Source organism: Miscanthus floridulus, chromosome 8, assembly GCF_019320115.1.
Source record: "Miscanthus floridulus cultivar M001 chromosome 8, ASM1932011v1, whole genome shotgun sequence".
Lineage (NCBI taxonomy): Eukaryota > Viridiplantae > Streptophyta > Magnoliopsida > Poales > Poaceae > Miscanthus > Miscanthus floridulus.
The window spans coordinates 198,262,986-198,280,020 of record NC_089587.1 but is presented as its reverse complement, the minus strand read 5'-3'; the positions used below and the strand labels follow the sequence as shown (position 1 = coordinate 198,280,020).

Sequence of the window (17,035 nt, the reverse complement as noted above, 5' to 3'; positions counted from 1 at the left end):
ATCCCTAGCACTAGCAGTAGCACTTTGTAGGTCAGTAACCGTGGACGCGGCCGGACCGCGACTCCGCGAGGTGGTTGTCGCCCGCGGCGAGGGTGGGCGGGCCACGCCATGCCGAGGTGGCCGCGGATGGTGTGCTGACTGGTGAGGCCGGCTTCCCTCCACCGCGGCGGGCCCGGCGCGTCGACGCTGATGCGACGCCAGCTCCGTGCTGAGAAGGACGCGGCTACGGTTGAGGGTGACGTGGGTTGCGTGGTCCTATTGTCAGTGGTGGGCGACACCCGGGGCGCTTTTGCAGTGGACCCCGACTGGAGACGGGCTACGCTACGCGTCAGCCCGGTGGGTGGTGGTGTGCGGTTGCTGGCAACTAGTTCCCACGAAAAAAATGCTGGGCGCACACCAACTGTCTTCCCCAGTTCCCTGCCTCTATGGGTGGTAGACTGGTAGTACAGCACAGCAGCGCTAGTGCCGTCGAGTCTTGTGTTGGAGCAATAATATTGCCTGACCTCTCTTTGTTCTCTCAATGGCTCGACACATGAGTTTCAAGTACTCATTGTACTGTCATTTTTCATATTACTATATCTACAAAAGTCCAGTATGTACTTTCATGTTAGATATGACTAAAGGTTGAAAATAGATATGAATGTTTAATTTCCCATTTTATACTAGTTTTCTATAAACATACGAGTTAGGAAGAGTATAATATACTCCGTCTATTCCAAATTATAAGTTGTTTTGACTTTTTTTGCATATCAAATTTGCTATGTATCTAGACATAGAAAATTCGATGTCTCAAAAAAAGTCAAAGCAAATTTTAATTTGGAACAGATGGAGTAGATCTCAAAAAATAGCTTGAGCGCTCAGCTACACACAAAAAGCATGACACGTAGTTTGTCACTTATGCAGATTCACACTTGACATAAACAAATGTGTGACGTTTTCAAGTTACAAAAATGGGTGGTCTATAGTTTAGTGATATCATTGCAATAACTATAAAAGGACACAATTGTATTTGAAAAACGCAGATCATTTTTTCGGTGTAACTCAACACATTCAAACAATACATGCATATTCATTCAAAAAAAATTCGTACATATTTACTAATGATGTCTTTCTCTGATATTTTTTCTTAGAAAATTCATATAAAAAATATAATATTAACATGATTGCACGACCATAATTATGCGGGTGCATATAGTCAATATGCCTATGCTTATAAGAGTTAACATTAGATAATTGAGTGAGTTCAAAAAAGAACATTAGATAATTGAGATAGTAAACTGTCAAAATTTAGGATCATTTAACACAAAACATTTTAGTTTATAATATAAAAACCATCTAAGTAGACTCCTGTGGACTCCAAGCGGAGGGTTCCTAACAATTACCCCGTAACAAAACAAGCAGAGGCGTCATTGAATTCTTCAAAGATTTCTTCTCCTCCTCCCTTACCCTCTTCTATATATAGCCCCTTGCATCGACGCCATTCTCCTGTCCTCCGTTCTCCTCTTCCTCTCTGTGTGGGTTGCCTCACACACATCTGGTGTGCAATTCAAGCCCTTCACTAAGGTATGCATCTCCTTCTTCTAGGATTCTTTAATTTCGGCCGTCTTGATTATTTCCTTTTGGTATGCAATATTTGTCCCATGTTCTTGGGATTTCGTTCATGTTTTTCTTCTGCAAAATTTGGGCACAAAAAGTGTACAGACTACAGTGCCCCCCTTCCTGCAAAACAAGAGATGCATTATTTCTGTTTGTGGGGAGAATTTGGCTCAATTATTTGATGGTTCTCAGTAGGTCCGTAGATAATATGTGAAATGCCACAAGCCTACAAAAATGTGTCAAATCTGATAATTGCGTTAAAATATCTCATGGCCAGAACTTGTTAATTAGAGGGGGGGGGGGGGGGGGGGGGGGGGCGGGATGGGATCGATTTACTTGTGTCTTTGTCACCTACAGGTGGACCTGATGCTCATCAGACCCACCTCTAGAGACAAATGCAACGTATGATTCCCTTTGAGGACTCAAGCCACCCCCAACAGTTCTTGGAACAACTTACCATCTGTGGATCTACAGCTACCCTAGTGGGAGAGATGCTGTTGTTTTGCTTCTGCGTGACTGCATTCAAAGGCACGCACCGGGTCATTCCTTCTCTTTTCATTTCGTTGAAAAGAAGGGGTCATTCACTCATTCTCTTTTCTTGACCTGTTCCTGCCTCTCCCCAGAGTCTAGTACTAGTATTCTTCTTGACCTCTTGACGATAAAATTCATTCTGCACATGCCGCACGGATGCATGCAATCTGTCTTTTTCAGCTTGTGTTTTTAGCCGAAATAGTGTTTTTCTCTCACAACAAATCAGTCGGAACAGTTTTTTTTTCAGCGAAGCGAACGGGGCATTATGATTTGTCACCACGCGTATACAACGACTTGTGCCCATTTAACGAATAACGAGTGGTTGTTTTCATTCTTCTCTGCGTGTCTGTTCTCTCAAAAAAGTCAATGTCAACGTTCTCACCTAATATTTTGCAAGTAATTCATAAAATATTTTCTTTATCTAAAAGTTTCCATGACAATTTTTCTCAAATAATAAAGATCTGCAGCATGACGTTCCTGTATTGTTCATCTAAATCGTTGTTTAGTCCGTTTACACACCGTTTAACCTGAATGAAGGCTAAATGGCAAATGACCAACTGTGTTACGGTTTACTGTTTCGAATTACACTGCGTCCTTGTGCTTACATCACATTTTTGCTATAACATAGTACAGCTGACGTTCTCATATATTCTTAACTATAGCAAATACAATTGCTTTTGCATGGTTGGTCGCACCTAGTTAAATTGCATTCTGAACATAGTGTTAGGTTTACCTACCATAACTCTAGGTCAGAACACTCATCAAGACATTAAGCTAGCTATGGGCCCAAGCACACATGGCCTTAGTGATTAGGCGAACATGTAATTATGCTACCTCCTTTCTTTATTGATTGTAAAATGTATGTATAGTCAACCTTTTAAAACTTCAACAAATGAATCTAACTTGTGAAATAAAACATTTTTCAATAGATTTTCCATCAACAGCACGTTTTCTATGACATCACGCTTTTAATGTTATATTTTCCAGAATATATGCCCCCCCCTAAAACTGTGTCAAAAGTGTGTATTACACGCACGCTTCAGTCGTTTCATTTTTCGGTTTGGGGTGGTTTACGGTTTCCTTTCTTGTTTGGCAACATATCAGGTGCAAACCAACTAACTTGTCTAAACTTGGAAACTACCAATCATGACCACTAGATGCTGATCCAATGGATGGGGTGAGAGGTGAGATTTTTTTGCGCTTAAGCCCCCCACCCAAAAAAATCTCACCTCTCACACCATCCATTGGATCATCATATAGTGGTTCTGATTGTTAGTTTCCAAGTTTGCATATGTTGATTGGTTTGCACCTGATACGTTGCTTTCTTATTTTGGGGTTTCTTTTGACCCTGGCTGAAGTGCCCTTGGGTTGAGTCTGTTAATCCTCTTTTTTTTTTCTCTTTCTTCATCTAATAAAAATCGCGACAAATCTCTTGCCGTCCTTTTAAAAAAACAAGTACCATGTTAAACTGTTAACGTCCAAAATAAAGAATAAAATAGGAGAGAGTGCATGTTACTAACTTACGCTAAGTAGCTAACTGCGCTGATGATAACAGGTTTTAATTTTGCAAGTGTTTTGCTCAGTTTCTCCTTAACTATGTGCAGTGAAACTTTCTGAATATCAAAGTGCCATAGAGCTGGACTTTTATGTCCATCCCTATGAAGCACTCCGGATTCCTGATATAGATGTTTCCTTGTTCTGAACATGAGAAGGTTCAGAACATATGCTAAGCCACCTAAACTACTTTCTCATAGAGTTGATGCACTTTCTCTGACATTATCTTTTTCTTCTCTGATCATCAGTTCTCAGGTATTTTGCTGTTGATGAACTGCCTCCACACCTGCAACGACAAGAAAACGCTGAAGAAGTGGTTGTTCATCGACAAGACAGTAGGCTAAATTCAGTTCAGGGAACAAAAGAACACTCTACCCCACAGCTCTTCTCTTCATTGATCCCAATGGATATGAGCAGCAGCTCACCTGTTATCACCGATCCGATATCGATAAGCCCACCGCTGTTGGGAGGCTTGACATCAAACCTGATGCCGTTTTCAGTCATGTCTGGAGGTTGCTCCAGTCCTAGTATGAGCGCCAGTAGGCGTAAAATCGAGGAGGTCCTTGTTAATGGCCTGCTAGATGCAATGAAATCCTCGTCGCCTCGCAGGAAGCACAATATCGCCTTTGGACAAGATAATTCTCTCGACGAAGATCCTGCTTACAATGCATGGCTGGTAAGTTGCATTATGCACTTCACGGCGACGTACTTTCTCTGAACATGAATGTATGGTTTACTCATGGGGTCTGATGTTGCAGTCAAAATGCCCTTCTGCGTTGACCTCCTTCAAGCAGATAGTAGCCAATACACAAGGCAGGAGGATTGCTGTGTTCTTGGATTACGACGGTACCCTGTCGCCAATCGTTGACGATCCCGACAAAGCATTCATGTCCCCTGTGGTAAATCAGAACAGCCTGTTCCAAGTACTTAGCATTACTTGATTAATGAACAACTGCTTATACTTTGTTTGAAAACCTTCTTAGATGAGAGCTACTGTCAGAAATGTTGCAAAGTACTTCCCTACTGCAATTGTCAGTGGAAGGTCCCGTAAGAAGGTACTAATGATATCTTTCGCATGTTCTTTTTGAGCAATTATAGGTTTGCATGTATTACTGTATGAACCTGAAGACACTAGTCATATGCAAGTTGTCTGATCTGACATCTATTATGTAACTTTCTCATTTTCGTGTAGGTGTTTGAATTTGTAAAACTGAAGGAACTATACTACGCTGGGAGTCATGGGATGGACATAGTAACATCTGTAGCAGCACATGCTACTGAAAAGGTGAGGCCTTCTTGCTCATAGCACTGAATTCAACATTTTCCTTATTCACTGGCATACAGTTATGTGCACAATACTTACAGTCCCTTGAATTCCACTTGCAGTGCAAACAAGCCAATCTCTTCCAACCTGCTTGTGAATTTCTTCCTATGATTGATGAGGTGTGTTTATTTTATAACTACCGCACCAATAAACTGCATTCCTCAGTCCAGATGTCGCAGTATCTCTACTTGATCTATCTGGAATTCTCTTATTGTTCTTGATGGGTAATCTATCAAATCTTCGTACTAATGCTGAGCCACACTTCTTCAATAGGTTTCCAAGTCCCTCTTGGAGGTCACGAGTGGAATTGAAGGCTGCAAGGGTTGAGAACAACAAGTTCTGTGTATCTGTACATTACCGCAACGTAGCAGAGAAGGTAAAATTGTGTGCCAGCTAACTTTCATCTTTCAGGGCTCCTGCCTCTTACCTTTTTTTAGAGAAATGGATGATGGTTTCAGACGTCCTCTTACTAGGATGCATCAGACCACACCTATTACAGGGAAGTAGTAGCAAATTTATCTGAGAGTTTTATGCTACTGTTTTTCAGGACTGGAAAGTGGTTGCAGGACTGGTAAAACAAGTCTTGGAGGCCTTTCCTCGTCTCAAAGTAACCAACTGGGCGAATGGTAGGAGCCTAGACCGTTCTCCTACGACTGTCATAAATCTTTGATAATTGCTCCAAGATTTAACGAAAAATCTTTTGCAATGCTGCAGGTTTTAGACGTTCGTCCAGTGATCGACTGGGACAAGGGAAAGGCTGTCGAGTTTCTGCTTCAATCACTCGGCTTAAACGACTCTGAAGATGTGATTCCTATCTACATCGGAGATGATCGAACGGACGAAGACGCCTTCAAGGTTGCTACATCTTCTTAGGGAACTTGTGCGGTTGTGCTTGTGCATCTCACTCGCATGTTTGAGGCGTTCTAAAACGACTCTCTGTTGCCTATGTCCAGGTACTTCGAGAGCGAAAATGTGGATACGGAATCCTAGTTTCGCAGGTGCCCAAGGACACTGAAGCCTTCTACTCGCTGAGAGACCCATCTGAAGTAAATCTCTCGTGATCTTTCTTAGCACTTCTTTCTACCCTGTCGGTTTCGTTCGATGTAGCCTTTGTGACTCTAATCTGCGTTTGCTTGTCACACAGGTGATGGGGTTCCTCAATTCCTTGGTGAGATGGAAGAAGCACTCACTGTGACGAAACTGAAAACACGATGATTGGATCCAGAAGGCGTAAAGTAACTGTAGCTCGTGCGGCGGCAATTTTGTTGAGTTGGACGCACCGGGTGGCTCATTCTTTCATGTGTTTTTTCATTTTTTTATTGTACGTGTTCTTCGCCACGGAGAAATGATCACTGTGGTTGTCTCATCCTCTTGCAACCGTAATTTGTAAGCAAGACAAGAGGCCCCTCTTCCTGTTCAGTCTGTTGAATAAAACTGGGACGATTTTCGTTTCCTGTTTGTTTCGCTGAAATTTGGCTTATGCTTATGCTGATTTATTGTGAGAGGAAAACACTGTTCGTTCGCTGAAAAGTACCGCTAAAGTAGTTCAAGCGCGTGTCAAAACTTAGAAGTAATGCATTTGACCGTGGGATTCTGTCATTCTGATGCTTGCTTGCTGCTAGCCTACTAAATGCTTCTGTGCCAACTGCCAAGTTAAACTGAAACGACCTCGTTTCGCTTGAAATTTGGCTAATGCTATTGCTTATGCTGATTTATTGTGAGAGAAAATACGGTTTTTTCACTTAAAAGTACTGCTGAAGTGTAGTGCTTAAAAACAAGGCGAAGGGTTCCATGGCAAGGAACACAGGGACAGGGGTCTTGCGATGAATGGTGAAAGCCAACAGCAATTGAAGTGGTTTTGCACTGCTACGAGTAAGAAGATTCAGAGTTCAGACGCGCTCGGAAGTCAGAACATTTGTTTCCCGAATTTGATCCAGGCGTACCCAGCCGCCGTTGGATCGGTCGCTATGTGCTGCAAGGATCACGATCCGACGGCTGCGGCCTGCGAGCGGTCTCATCCTTTGCTTGCCGACCAGAAAAATGAATCCGGCTGGCCGCCCGTCGGGCCGTGTGCTCTCTCGACTCTCTGCTCCTCCTCTTTCTCCCCCGCGTGTTTATTCACGCCCAAACCCCAAATCGCACGCGTCATCCCAATCCCAAACGAATTACGACACGCCTGGCCAGCCGCCGCCGCCGCGCCGCCCGAAATCCGGAGGGGAAGCTCCTCGACGCCGTCGCGGCCAGCGGCAGCTCGAACGATGGCCTCCTCCAACTCCAACTCCAACTCCGCCGCCCCGGCTGCCGCCGACGGGGGCGACGACCTCGACCAGCTCCTCGACAGCGCGCTCGACGACTTCACCAGCCTCGATCTCTCCGCCTCCGCCGCCCCCAAAAGGTACTGCCTCTGTCCTATCGTCGCCGGAGCCAGAAGCTGCTCCCGCTAGGACTTTGAGCGAATCACTGGCTCTCGTGTCTCGCTCTACAGCGCCGGAGAGGCGTCGGGGTCAGGATCGGGAGGCAAGGGGACGGTGAAGGGGCTGGGGCTGGGGCTTCCGGACCCCAAGGCGCCGAAGCGCCGCGCGGGGAAGCAGCCGCCGCCGCCGAGGGGAGCGTGCGCGAAAGAGGCGCTCGAGGAGCTGACGCGCGAGACGCGGGAGGCTGTTCGCGGGCTCGAGACGGCCACTGGGGGTGTCCCGTCACTGGACGATGACGCCATGATGGAGGAGTTCGTCAAGCAGTTCGAGGAGTTCGCAGGGGCACAGGTACCGTTTCTCTTGCCTGTCTGTTTAAAGAAAATTACTGGCAGGAGTATCCTATTGCTTCTGTTCACTATAGTATCTACAGTTTTTCTTTTTCTTCGAAACAGTACTTATAGTTTATTACTTGAAGCTTGTGGGTACTCCCTCCTGCCCCAAATTATATGTCAGACTTATCCTAATTTTAACTGAGTTTTTAGAAAGATACACCAACATTTACAAATTACAACATCAAATTAGTTTCATTAAATTTCCCATGAAATCTGTCTTGATAGTGCATTTATTTGAACTGTAGATGTTATGTTTCTTTCTCAAAACGTGGTCAAAGTTTGACTTAGGGAAAATGTAAACTGAACTATAATTTGCAATTGGGAGTATGACTGAACCATTGGATATTTCATGTTTTGTGTTGAAAGGTTTTGTCATACTGCTTTTGATGTCTGCGCGGTGGGGTTGGGCGGTGGGGGTTAGTACTGGTGTGCATTGATGTATTAAGGTTTCTTTTAAGACTCTTTACTTGAGAAATGAAAATGAAGCTACCTGCGGAAGGAAAGAGGTCAGCTTGTGAGCAGCTGCAGTAGTGATCTAACTAATTTACTATTTATAAATTGGATGTGTTAGAGCGTCTCTTGGAGTTCAGTATAGTTTACTTATACTAAACGTTAACAGAAGAAATAGGAACCTTAAATTTTGTCCTTCTCCAACATTCTTCTATAATAGCTTCCTAAACGACTTTGCATTGCGAACCCCGAACTGTTTCTAACCAACTAAAACTTTTTTAATAGTTTCTTTGTCGCTTACTGCTTTCTCATCTGGAACCCTTTTATTTTCTTAATTTACTCATGCATCCTAATTTACTCCGATCTACTGAGAAAAATGCTGGACGGGGAGCGAATACAGAGTTCCTCTTGACTGCAGAAACTTATGAGTTGGAGAGGATGACAAATTTTTATTTTTAAGGAGCTCTTTTACCAAACTGTTGGACGACACTTTTTTCCCTTTTTGCTAAAAAAATCAAAATAGGGAGTTGTTTTACAAAACTCCTGGAGATGCTCTTACAATCACTCAAACAGCCATTTGATAAATTGATAAGTCCAATGGGAAAAAGAATCTGTAGCTGTACATTGGCAATTTGGTCTTGGATAATTATATTGATGTATAAGCATGCTACAGTTTACCCTGACCCTGTATTCAAACATGCAATGAAATTGTTACAATTATCATTCATGAATGTCAATACATGTAAGACAGCACAAATAAGATTATGTGGCTTCCTATATGCAATAGGGTTTCTGCTTATATTGTGCTCCAGTTATGGGATATAAGCTATGCAGCACGGATACGGATACGCGGATACAAGCAATTTCTCAGAAAACATGATACGCGGATACGTTTTACTATTTATTAAAAAATAAATAATAATGCAAATTAAAATTCTGAAAGTCTTAACTTGAGTAATCACTTATCATTAGTTCAGTACTCTACATGCAATCATACATGTACTCATGGGATGTCACCAGGAGCTTGCTTTGTTGTTGAATCGTCCTCTCCTCTGCATCTCTCCCCTGCATCACGGGAGCTGGCTGCGGCCATGGCGGACTGGTGGGTGCTCCCTGGTGCGGCAGTTTGGAGGAGGGGAGAAGTCGAATGATGGCACGGAGGGGGCGGAGCCTCGTCGCCAGTGGCCGGCGAGCAGTGGCGCATGCCCTGCGTAGGCCGCAGCGATGCGGCCATGGCTATGGCGGACTGGCGGGTGCTTACCGGCGCGGCAGTTTGGAGGAGGAGGAGGAGAAGTTGATTGATGGCACGGAAGGGGTGGAGGCTCATCGCCGGCGGCCGGCTAGCGGGGCGCAACCCCTGCACAGGCGGCGGCGCGAGCTGCGACAGTGCGAGGCGTCGGGATGGGGAGATAAGGAGCGCTTGTTGGGTGGGCCGTATCCCACAGGTGGATACGTATCAGGTCACGGACTCAATATTCCAAAAATTAAATAAAATCGGATACTTGGAGGATACGTGTCGGAGCCGTATCAGTGGCGTATCCGTATCGGATACGTATCCGATACGCGATACAACCCTTCATTGACGTATCCGTGCTACAGAGGATATAAGAAAGCCTTTGTGGTACAAAAAGTTCCTATCTTATTATGAAATTAGCATAAGAGCATCTCCAGGAGACACTCTAAATTTCACCCTCCATATCTCCATCTGGCTATCCATTTCAAAAGATTCCTCTCCATATTATTCCTTACTCCTGCAGACTGCTCCAAATCTTACTCCGCATATCCTATTATCCTACACTTAAATGATACTCCCTCCGTCCAAAATTATAAGTTGTTCCAACTTTCTTGGAGAGTCAACGCATCTCAAGTTTGATCAAAATTATAGAGAAAATAACAAAGATTTATGATGCCAAACTAAGTATACTATGAAAATATAATTAATGAAAAATCTGATGATACTTATTTGGTATCGTAAATGTTATTATTTTATTATATAAATTTGGTCAAGTTAAGATACTTTGACTCTCCAAGAAAGTCGGAATGACTTATAATTTGGAAAAGAGGGAGTATTCAAATTAGTTGTAACCGCTAGATTGTACGGGTATAATTTATAACATATATTAATTTTCGCAACGGCTCAAACTTCCATTATTTAAATTGCATTGGAATTAACACATTGAACAACATATATATTTGAAATCTTGCACTTGAATTAAACAATATCCTTGACACACAAGTATCGTGATTGCATCACTTAGCCACTGACAAGACCCAAAGCTGCAGGTTCCATCGTCAGTGCGAATAACTAGAAGCACAACTGTTGACTCATTCTTATCCTCTCTGTGTCATCCCCTTCTCGTCTTTTAGGTCTGTTCCTTGTTCTCAGCTACTTCTCTTCCCTCTCTCTCTCTCGGCACGCCATGGTTTTGATCTGGTGAAGGGAAGAAAGAAAATAGTTTGGCATCAATGGAGTATGAACAACCAATGGACAACCGTGTGCCCCATGGCTGAGTTGTGCCAGAGCCAGGGGCTGAGCGGCGCAATGGAATGTGGGGATAGAGGCTCAGCAACGCTAGGCAAACAGCAGCGCGTGAACGGGGAGGGTGTGGGATGTTGGGACAGTGAGGTGCTACTGGCCAGCCAAATATGCCATGGCAAGCTCACTGAATGGCGTGTGAACAGCGAGGACAAGTTGCATGTCATGAGCCGTGACTGCTGGAGCATCATTTTTTTTTTGGGTTTGGGGCCAAAAATAGCAATGGCCAGTCTTTGGCATAGCTGATGGAGATGCTCTAAGTGAATCAGAAGTAACTCCAAGGCTGCTACTTATTGTACTATGGGAAGTGCATTCAATGTGACTGAACATTAGATATTTCTCACTTCCTTTTATATCTCATCTGAAGGAGTTATCATACTACTGTTTGATGTTAGAGCATAGTTAATTTACAAAGTAAATTTCACAACATATATTTTATGGTCATGGATTCTGAAAACTACATGCTCTTGATTAGTTGGCAATTGCAACTGATGATAGATTCTAAGGACATAATATATCATTAACCATCACCCCGATTTAATTGCAGTTCAATAGTCCATTAGCCCTTTGATTGGTCCACACTGTTTACCAGGATGCAATTTTGTGCCACTAGCAACTTCTTGGTTTTGGTGAAACCTTATCATCATTGAACCTGGGATAATTACACTAGCTAAAACTAAAAGGCTGAGGTTTTCTTCAATGATTGATGTGGAACGTGTGATCCACTCCCCACTTTTCACTTTGGACCTGTATATTTATGAGCTATTTTCTTTTGTCATCCACAGGATATGGACTCTATTGTTGAAACAATGATGCAGCAACTTTTGTCCAAGGAGATTCTTCATGAGCCCATGAAGGACATTGTGGAAAAATATCCAAAATGGCTGGAGGATAATAAAGATAAGATAAGCAAAGAAGAATATGGGCGTTATAATAATCAGCTTGAACTCATGGTGAATCTTATTAAGGTCTATGAAAATGATCCTGACAACATGACTAAGATTTTTGACATCATGCAAAACATGCAAGACTGTGGTCAGCCCCCCAGTGATCTTGTCCAAGATATTGTACCTGATCTGGATCTAAGCAAGTTGGGACAACTGTGAGTTTTTCATGTCTTTCCTGTAAACCATTCTGCCATTAATTTTATATGCATGTCCATGTCAAAAGAAGTCTAATCAATAGGCTTGTTGGGTTATTATATTCTCTCTGTTTCAGACAGCCTAGGATGCGTTTTCTTGATAAATCTTGGTTTTTTTTGGTCCAACAATGTTCTAAATACATAGTGGCTTGGTCCTACTAGAATATTATTCCTAGACTTTTCTCTAGAGTATGGATATGCCTCTAAGGAATAAGGATTATGGTTTTGTTATTATTTGAATAAGTAGAGATTGTAAAAAAAATCAGATAGTTTGAAATATCAGGACGGCATGTGGTTAAAAAAATTCTTATGAAATGTTTCACATCACTCAGATCATCGATGGTGATATAGTTTGAATGCATTTTTAACTTTTAGTCACCATGCTTTCAAATGTGAATTATCTTTTTGCTAGTGAATTTTTAGTTGTACAACTATTGGCACTGCCCTGTAGTGACAATAATTGGATCACAGCCTCACAGGAGCAACCCTATAGCACTTACAAAGATGGGTTATGCAAAGAAAATGGCATGTACATCATGTTCTTGCATTTGAACATTGATTTCGCTTTAACGTACAACAACAACAACAACAAAGCCTTTAAGTCCCAAACAAGTTGGGGTAGGCTAGAGTTGAAACCCAGCAGAAGCAATCAAGGTTCAAGCACGTGAATAGCTGTTTTCCAAGCACTCCTATCTAAGGCTAAGTCTTTGGGTATATTCCTATCCTTTCAAGTCTCCTTTTATTGCCTCTACCCAAGTCAACTTCGGTCTTTCTCTGCCTCTCTTCACGTTACTATCTTGGCTTAGGATTCCACTACGCACCGGTGCCTCTAGAGGTCTCCGTTGGACATGTCCAAATCATCTCAACATGTGTTGGACAAGCTTTTCCTCAATTGGTGCTACCCCTAATCTATTACGTATATCATCGTTCCGAACTCGATCCCTTCTTGTATGACCGCAAATCCAACGCAACATACATATTTCCTGCGACACTTATCTGTTGAACATGTCGTCTTTTCGTAGGCCAACATTCTGCATCATACAACATAGCAGGTCTAATCGTCGTCCTATAAAACTTGCCTTTTAGCTTCTGTGGTACCCTTTTGTCATATAGGACACCAGATGTTTGGCGCCACTTCATCCACCCTTGCTTTGATTCTATGGCTAACATCTTCATCAATATCTCCGTTTCTCTGTAGCATTGATCCTAAATATCGAAAGGTATCCTTCCTATGCACTACTTGACCTTCCAAACTAATATCTTTCTCCTCCCAAGTATTAGTGCCGAAGTCACATCTCATATACTTCAGTTTTAGTTCTACTGAGTCTAAAACCTTTGGACTCTAAAGTCTCCCGCCATAACTCCAGTTTCTGATTCATTCCTGTCCGGCTTTCATTCAACTAGCACTACATCGTCCGTGAAAAGCATACACCAAGTGTTCCCTTGTATGTCCCTTGTGACCTCATCCATCACTAAGGCAAACAGATAAGAGCTCAAAGCTGACCCTTGATATAGTCCTATTCTAATCGGGAAGTCATCCGTGTCTCCATCACTTGTTCGAACACTAGTCACAACATTGTTGTACATGTCCTTAATGAGTCCGACGTACTTCGTTGGGACTTTATATTTGTTCAAAGCCCACTACATAATATTTCTTGGTATTTTATCATAAGCCTTCTCCAAGTCAATAAAAAACATGTGTAGGTCATTCTTCTTCTCCCTATACCGCTCCATAACTTGTCTTATTAAGAAAATAGCTTCCATGGTTGACCTTCCGGGCATGAAACCAAATTGGTTCATAGAGACCTGTGTTATTGCTCTCAAGCGATGCTCGATAACTCTCTCCCATAGCTTCATAGTATTGCTTATCAACTTAATTCTCCGGTAATTAGTACAACTTTGAATATCCCCTTTATTTTTATAGATCGGTACCAATATACTTCTTCACTCGTCAGACATCTTGTTCGATCGAAAAATATGGTTGAACAACTTGGTTAGCCATACTATAGCTGTCCTCGAGGCATTTTCACACCTCGATTGGGATATCATCCGGTCCCATCGTCTTATCTCATTTCATCCTTTTCAATGCCTCTCTGACCTCAGATTCTTGGATTCTCCACACAAAGGGTCTATTAGTGTCATCAAAAGAGTCATACAACTGAAAGGTTGTGTCCGTATTCTCATCATTGAACAATTTGTCAAAATACTCTTGCTATTGTTCCCTTTCATCCTTAATGCATTTAACTTGGTTGAAGTCCCTTTTCTTTCTCTCATGAACCATAGCCATCCTATAAATGTTATTCTCTCCTTTCTTCGTACTCAAATGTTGGTAAAGATCCTCGTACGCTTTACCCTTTGTCACACTTATAGCTTGCTTTGCAATCTTCTTTGCCACCTTATACTTCTCTATGTTGTCCACACTCCTGTCATGATACAAATGTCTATAGCATTCTTTCTTCTCCTTAATAGCCCTTTGGACTATCTCGTTCTACCACCAAGTATCTTTAGCCTCGCCTCCACTTCCTTTGGTTACTCCACACACCTCTGAGGTCATCTTTCGAATGTTGGTTGCCATCATCTCCCACGTGTTGTTTATGTCCTCTTCTTCCTTCCAAGAGCCCTCTTTGATAACCCTTTCCCTGAATACCTCTGATGTCTTCCCTTTTAATTTTCACCACTTTGTTCTTTCAATCTTAGCTTGTTTATCTCTACAGGCACGTACCTGAAAACGAAAGTCTGCCACCAAAAGCTTATGTTGAGAAACAACACACTCCCCTGGTATCACCTTGCAACCCAAGCATGCTCGTTTGCCTTTTCTTCTTGCGAGGACAAAGTCAATCTGGCTAGAGTATTGTCCTGTTACTGAAGGTCACTAGATGAGATTCTCTCTTTCTAAAAAAGTGTTGGCTATCATCAGGTCAAAAGCTACCGTAAAGTCTAGAACTTCCTCCCCCTCCTGATTCCTACTACCATATCCCAAAACATTCATGAACTGCCTCGAAACCTGCGCTTGTAGTACCTACATACCTATTAAAATCTCCTATAAAAAGCTTCTCACTACTAGGTACAGCTCTAATCAGGCCATCTAAGTCTTCCTAGAATTGTCTCTTAGCACTCTCGTCGAGGCCTGCTTGGAGGGCATACACACTAATTACGTTCAAGACCATATCACCAACGACAAGCTTACTAAGATAATTCCTATCTCCTTGCCTTCTCACTCCCACCACACCATTCTTGAGGCTCTTATCAATTAAAACTCCTACTCCATTTCTATTCGCGACTGTCCCTGTGTACCAAAGCTTAAAACCTGTATTGTCCACCTCCTTCGCCTTCTGACTCTTCCATTTAGTCTCTTGAACGCATAATATATTTACACGCCTCCTAGTCGCTGGTATCAACTAATTTCTCTTAACTTGTAAGCGACTCTACTATTCCAACTACCTAAACGGATCCTTGTTGATTCGACTAGCTTTCTTATTCTTCGCACCCGTCGACTCAGACGTGAAGATCCCTTACTCATTTTTCACTACACCCGGACGCCGATGTAGCGCTCCACTAAGGAAGCGACGACCCGATCATTGCTCACTTGACACCATGCCCAGATCGCGACACGACGCGTCACCAAGGGGGTGTCGACCCGGCCCTTACCCATTTAACACCGTACCCGGAGTTCCGATATGGCGCGTCGCTAAGAGGGTTACGCCCCAACGGTTTTCTTTCGGGTTTCATCTCCTATTAGAATTGCTAGATTTAACGTTGGCTTCGCCATGCTTATCACAACCCTTCCTCCTTTATCAAGGTTTGGGACCTGCTATGTTGAGACAACATAGGCGGAAGTTAACGTGTTTGAAAGAAAAATAAACGTCTTCTCCACTTTCCTGTTTGACAATGAAAGTAGCTGTCCTGTAGATCAAAGTTTTCACTTTTCCATCAGTAGGTGGGATGGTTTTTTTTTTTTTGTCCAAATTCTTTTAAAAAATATGAACTGCCATTTTTTTGCTATTCGGTGATTGTACTTATGGCAAATTAGTCAGTCATTGATGTTGACTAGCAATATGAACAGTTATGTAGCACATGGCAAGCTGAATATTGGTGGTTCGGATGGTTATAGACGTAGTTGAGTATCAATTTTAGCTTAGCTCGAATTCCATCTGTGGCAATGTATTATTATAATATAACTAGAGTTCACGCCGTTGCACTATATTCACAAAGTAGATGTTTTGCCTTATGTCATCTTAATATCTTCATCACAGCATATGATATATGGTACGCATCGGAATGACATCCCATGTCTAACTATTTATGGTTCCGTTATATTACAGGTCTCCTGAGATGCTTGAATCAGCACCAAATTGTTGCGTAATGTGAAGAACAAAAGAATTTCATTTGGGATTCAAATTCCATGAAGTTTTCTTTACCTGTACGAAACCCCCCTTCTGGCTTTAGTAGATTCAAGATAATTTCCATCTGGATAATCTGTAAAGCCTTGCAAATATATAATGAGTTCAATGTTCTTTCTGGTTCTGGAAGCTATATTCTTTAATGTACTACTGGCTGAATTGTTATGAGAGAAAAATACTATTCCGGTTAAAAAAAGAAGCCAAACAAGCCGAATATAGGGTAAGCCGGGCGGGGCGTTAACACTCCCGTCGCTCCTATACAATGAGTGCATACCTTACCTTTCAAAGCCCCTCCGTTTTTTTGACTCATTTCTGGACTATCATTTGCTAACACTCGATTGTTCGGGAAAAAATTGCTACCACTCCGGGGTGTGCATGGATCGTAACTCGTAAGCATCATTAGCGATTGGTCGACGACGACGGATGGGATGGGCGACTCGCGAAGTACGCGTGGTGGCGACCGATGGGTTGCCAGAGACAGCGGTAAGCTGCGAGGCTCTTAGGCTACTCTCACTGGGGTTTCGTGAAGTTTTATGCGCATTAAAATCGCTGATACGACACTATATCGATGAAAAGAGAAATGATGAAAGTTTCATGAGAATAGAGAGCTTCATGGGAATGAAACTTGAAATTATCTAGGGCTCTAGTGGGTTTCGGTGATTAATGATGACATAAGATTATTATGACTAATGTGTTT

The 17,035-nt window shown here is 42.6% G+C and overlaps 1 protein-coding gene and 1 pseudogene across 1 annotated transcript; both read left to right on the top strand.

Annotated features, from left to right (window-relative positions):
• Positions 1-1,405: 1,405 nt before the first annotated feature.
• On the top strand, positions 1,406-6,209 carry LOC136477887 (probable trehalose-phosphate phosphatase 1; annotated as a pseudogene).
• Positions 6,210-7,046: 837 nt separating this feature from the next.
• On the top strand, positions 7,047-16,473 carry LOC136477884 (peroxisome biogenesis protein 19-1-like). Its single transcript, XM_066476140.1, has 4 exons — positions 7,047-7,400; positions 7,491-7,767; positions 11,583-11,899; positions 16,261-16,473. Exons 1-4 carry the CDS (start codon positions 7,264-7,266, stop codon positions 16,304-16,306), a joined length of 777 nt encoding a protein of 258 aa, XP_066332237.1. The 5' UTR covers positions 7,047-7,263; the 3' UTR covers positions 16,307-16,473.
• Positions 16,474-17,035: the final 562 nt, after the last annotated feature.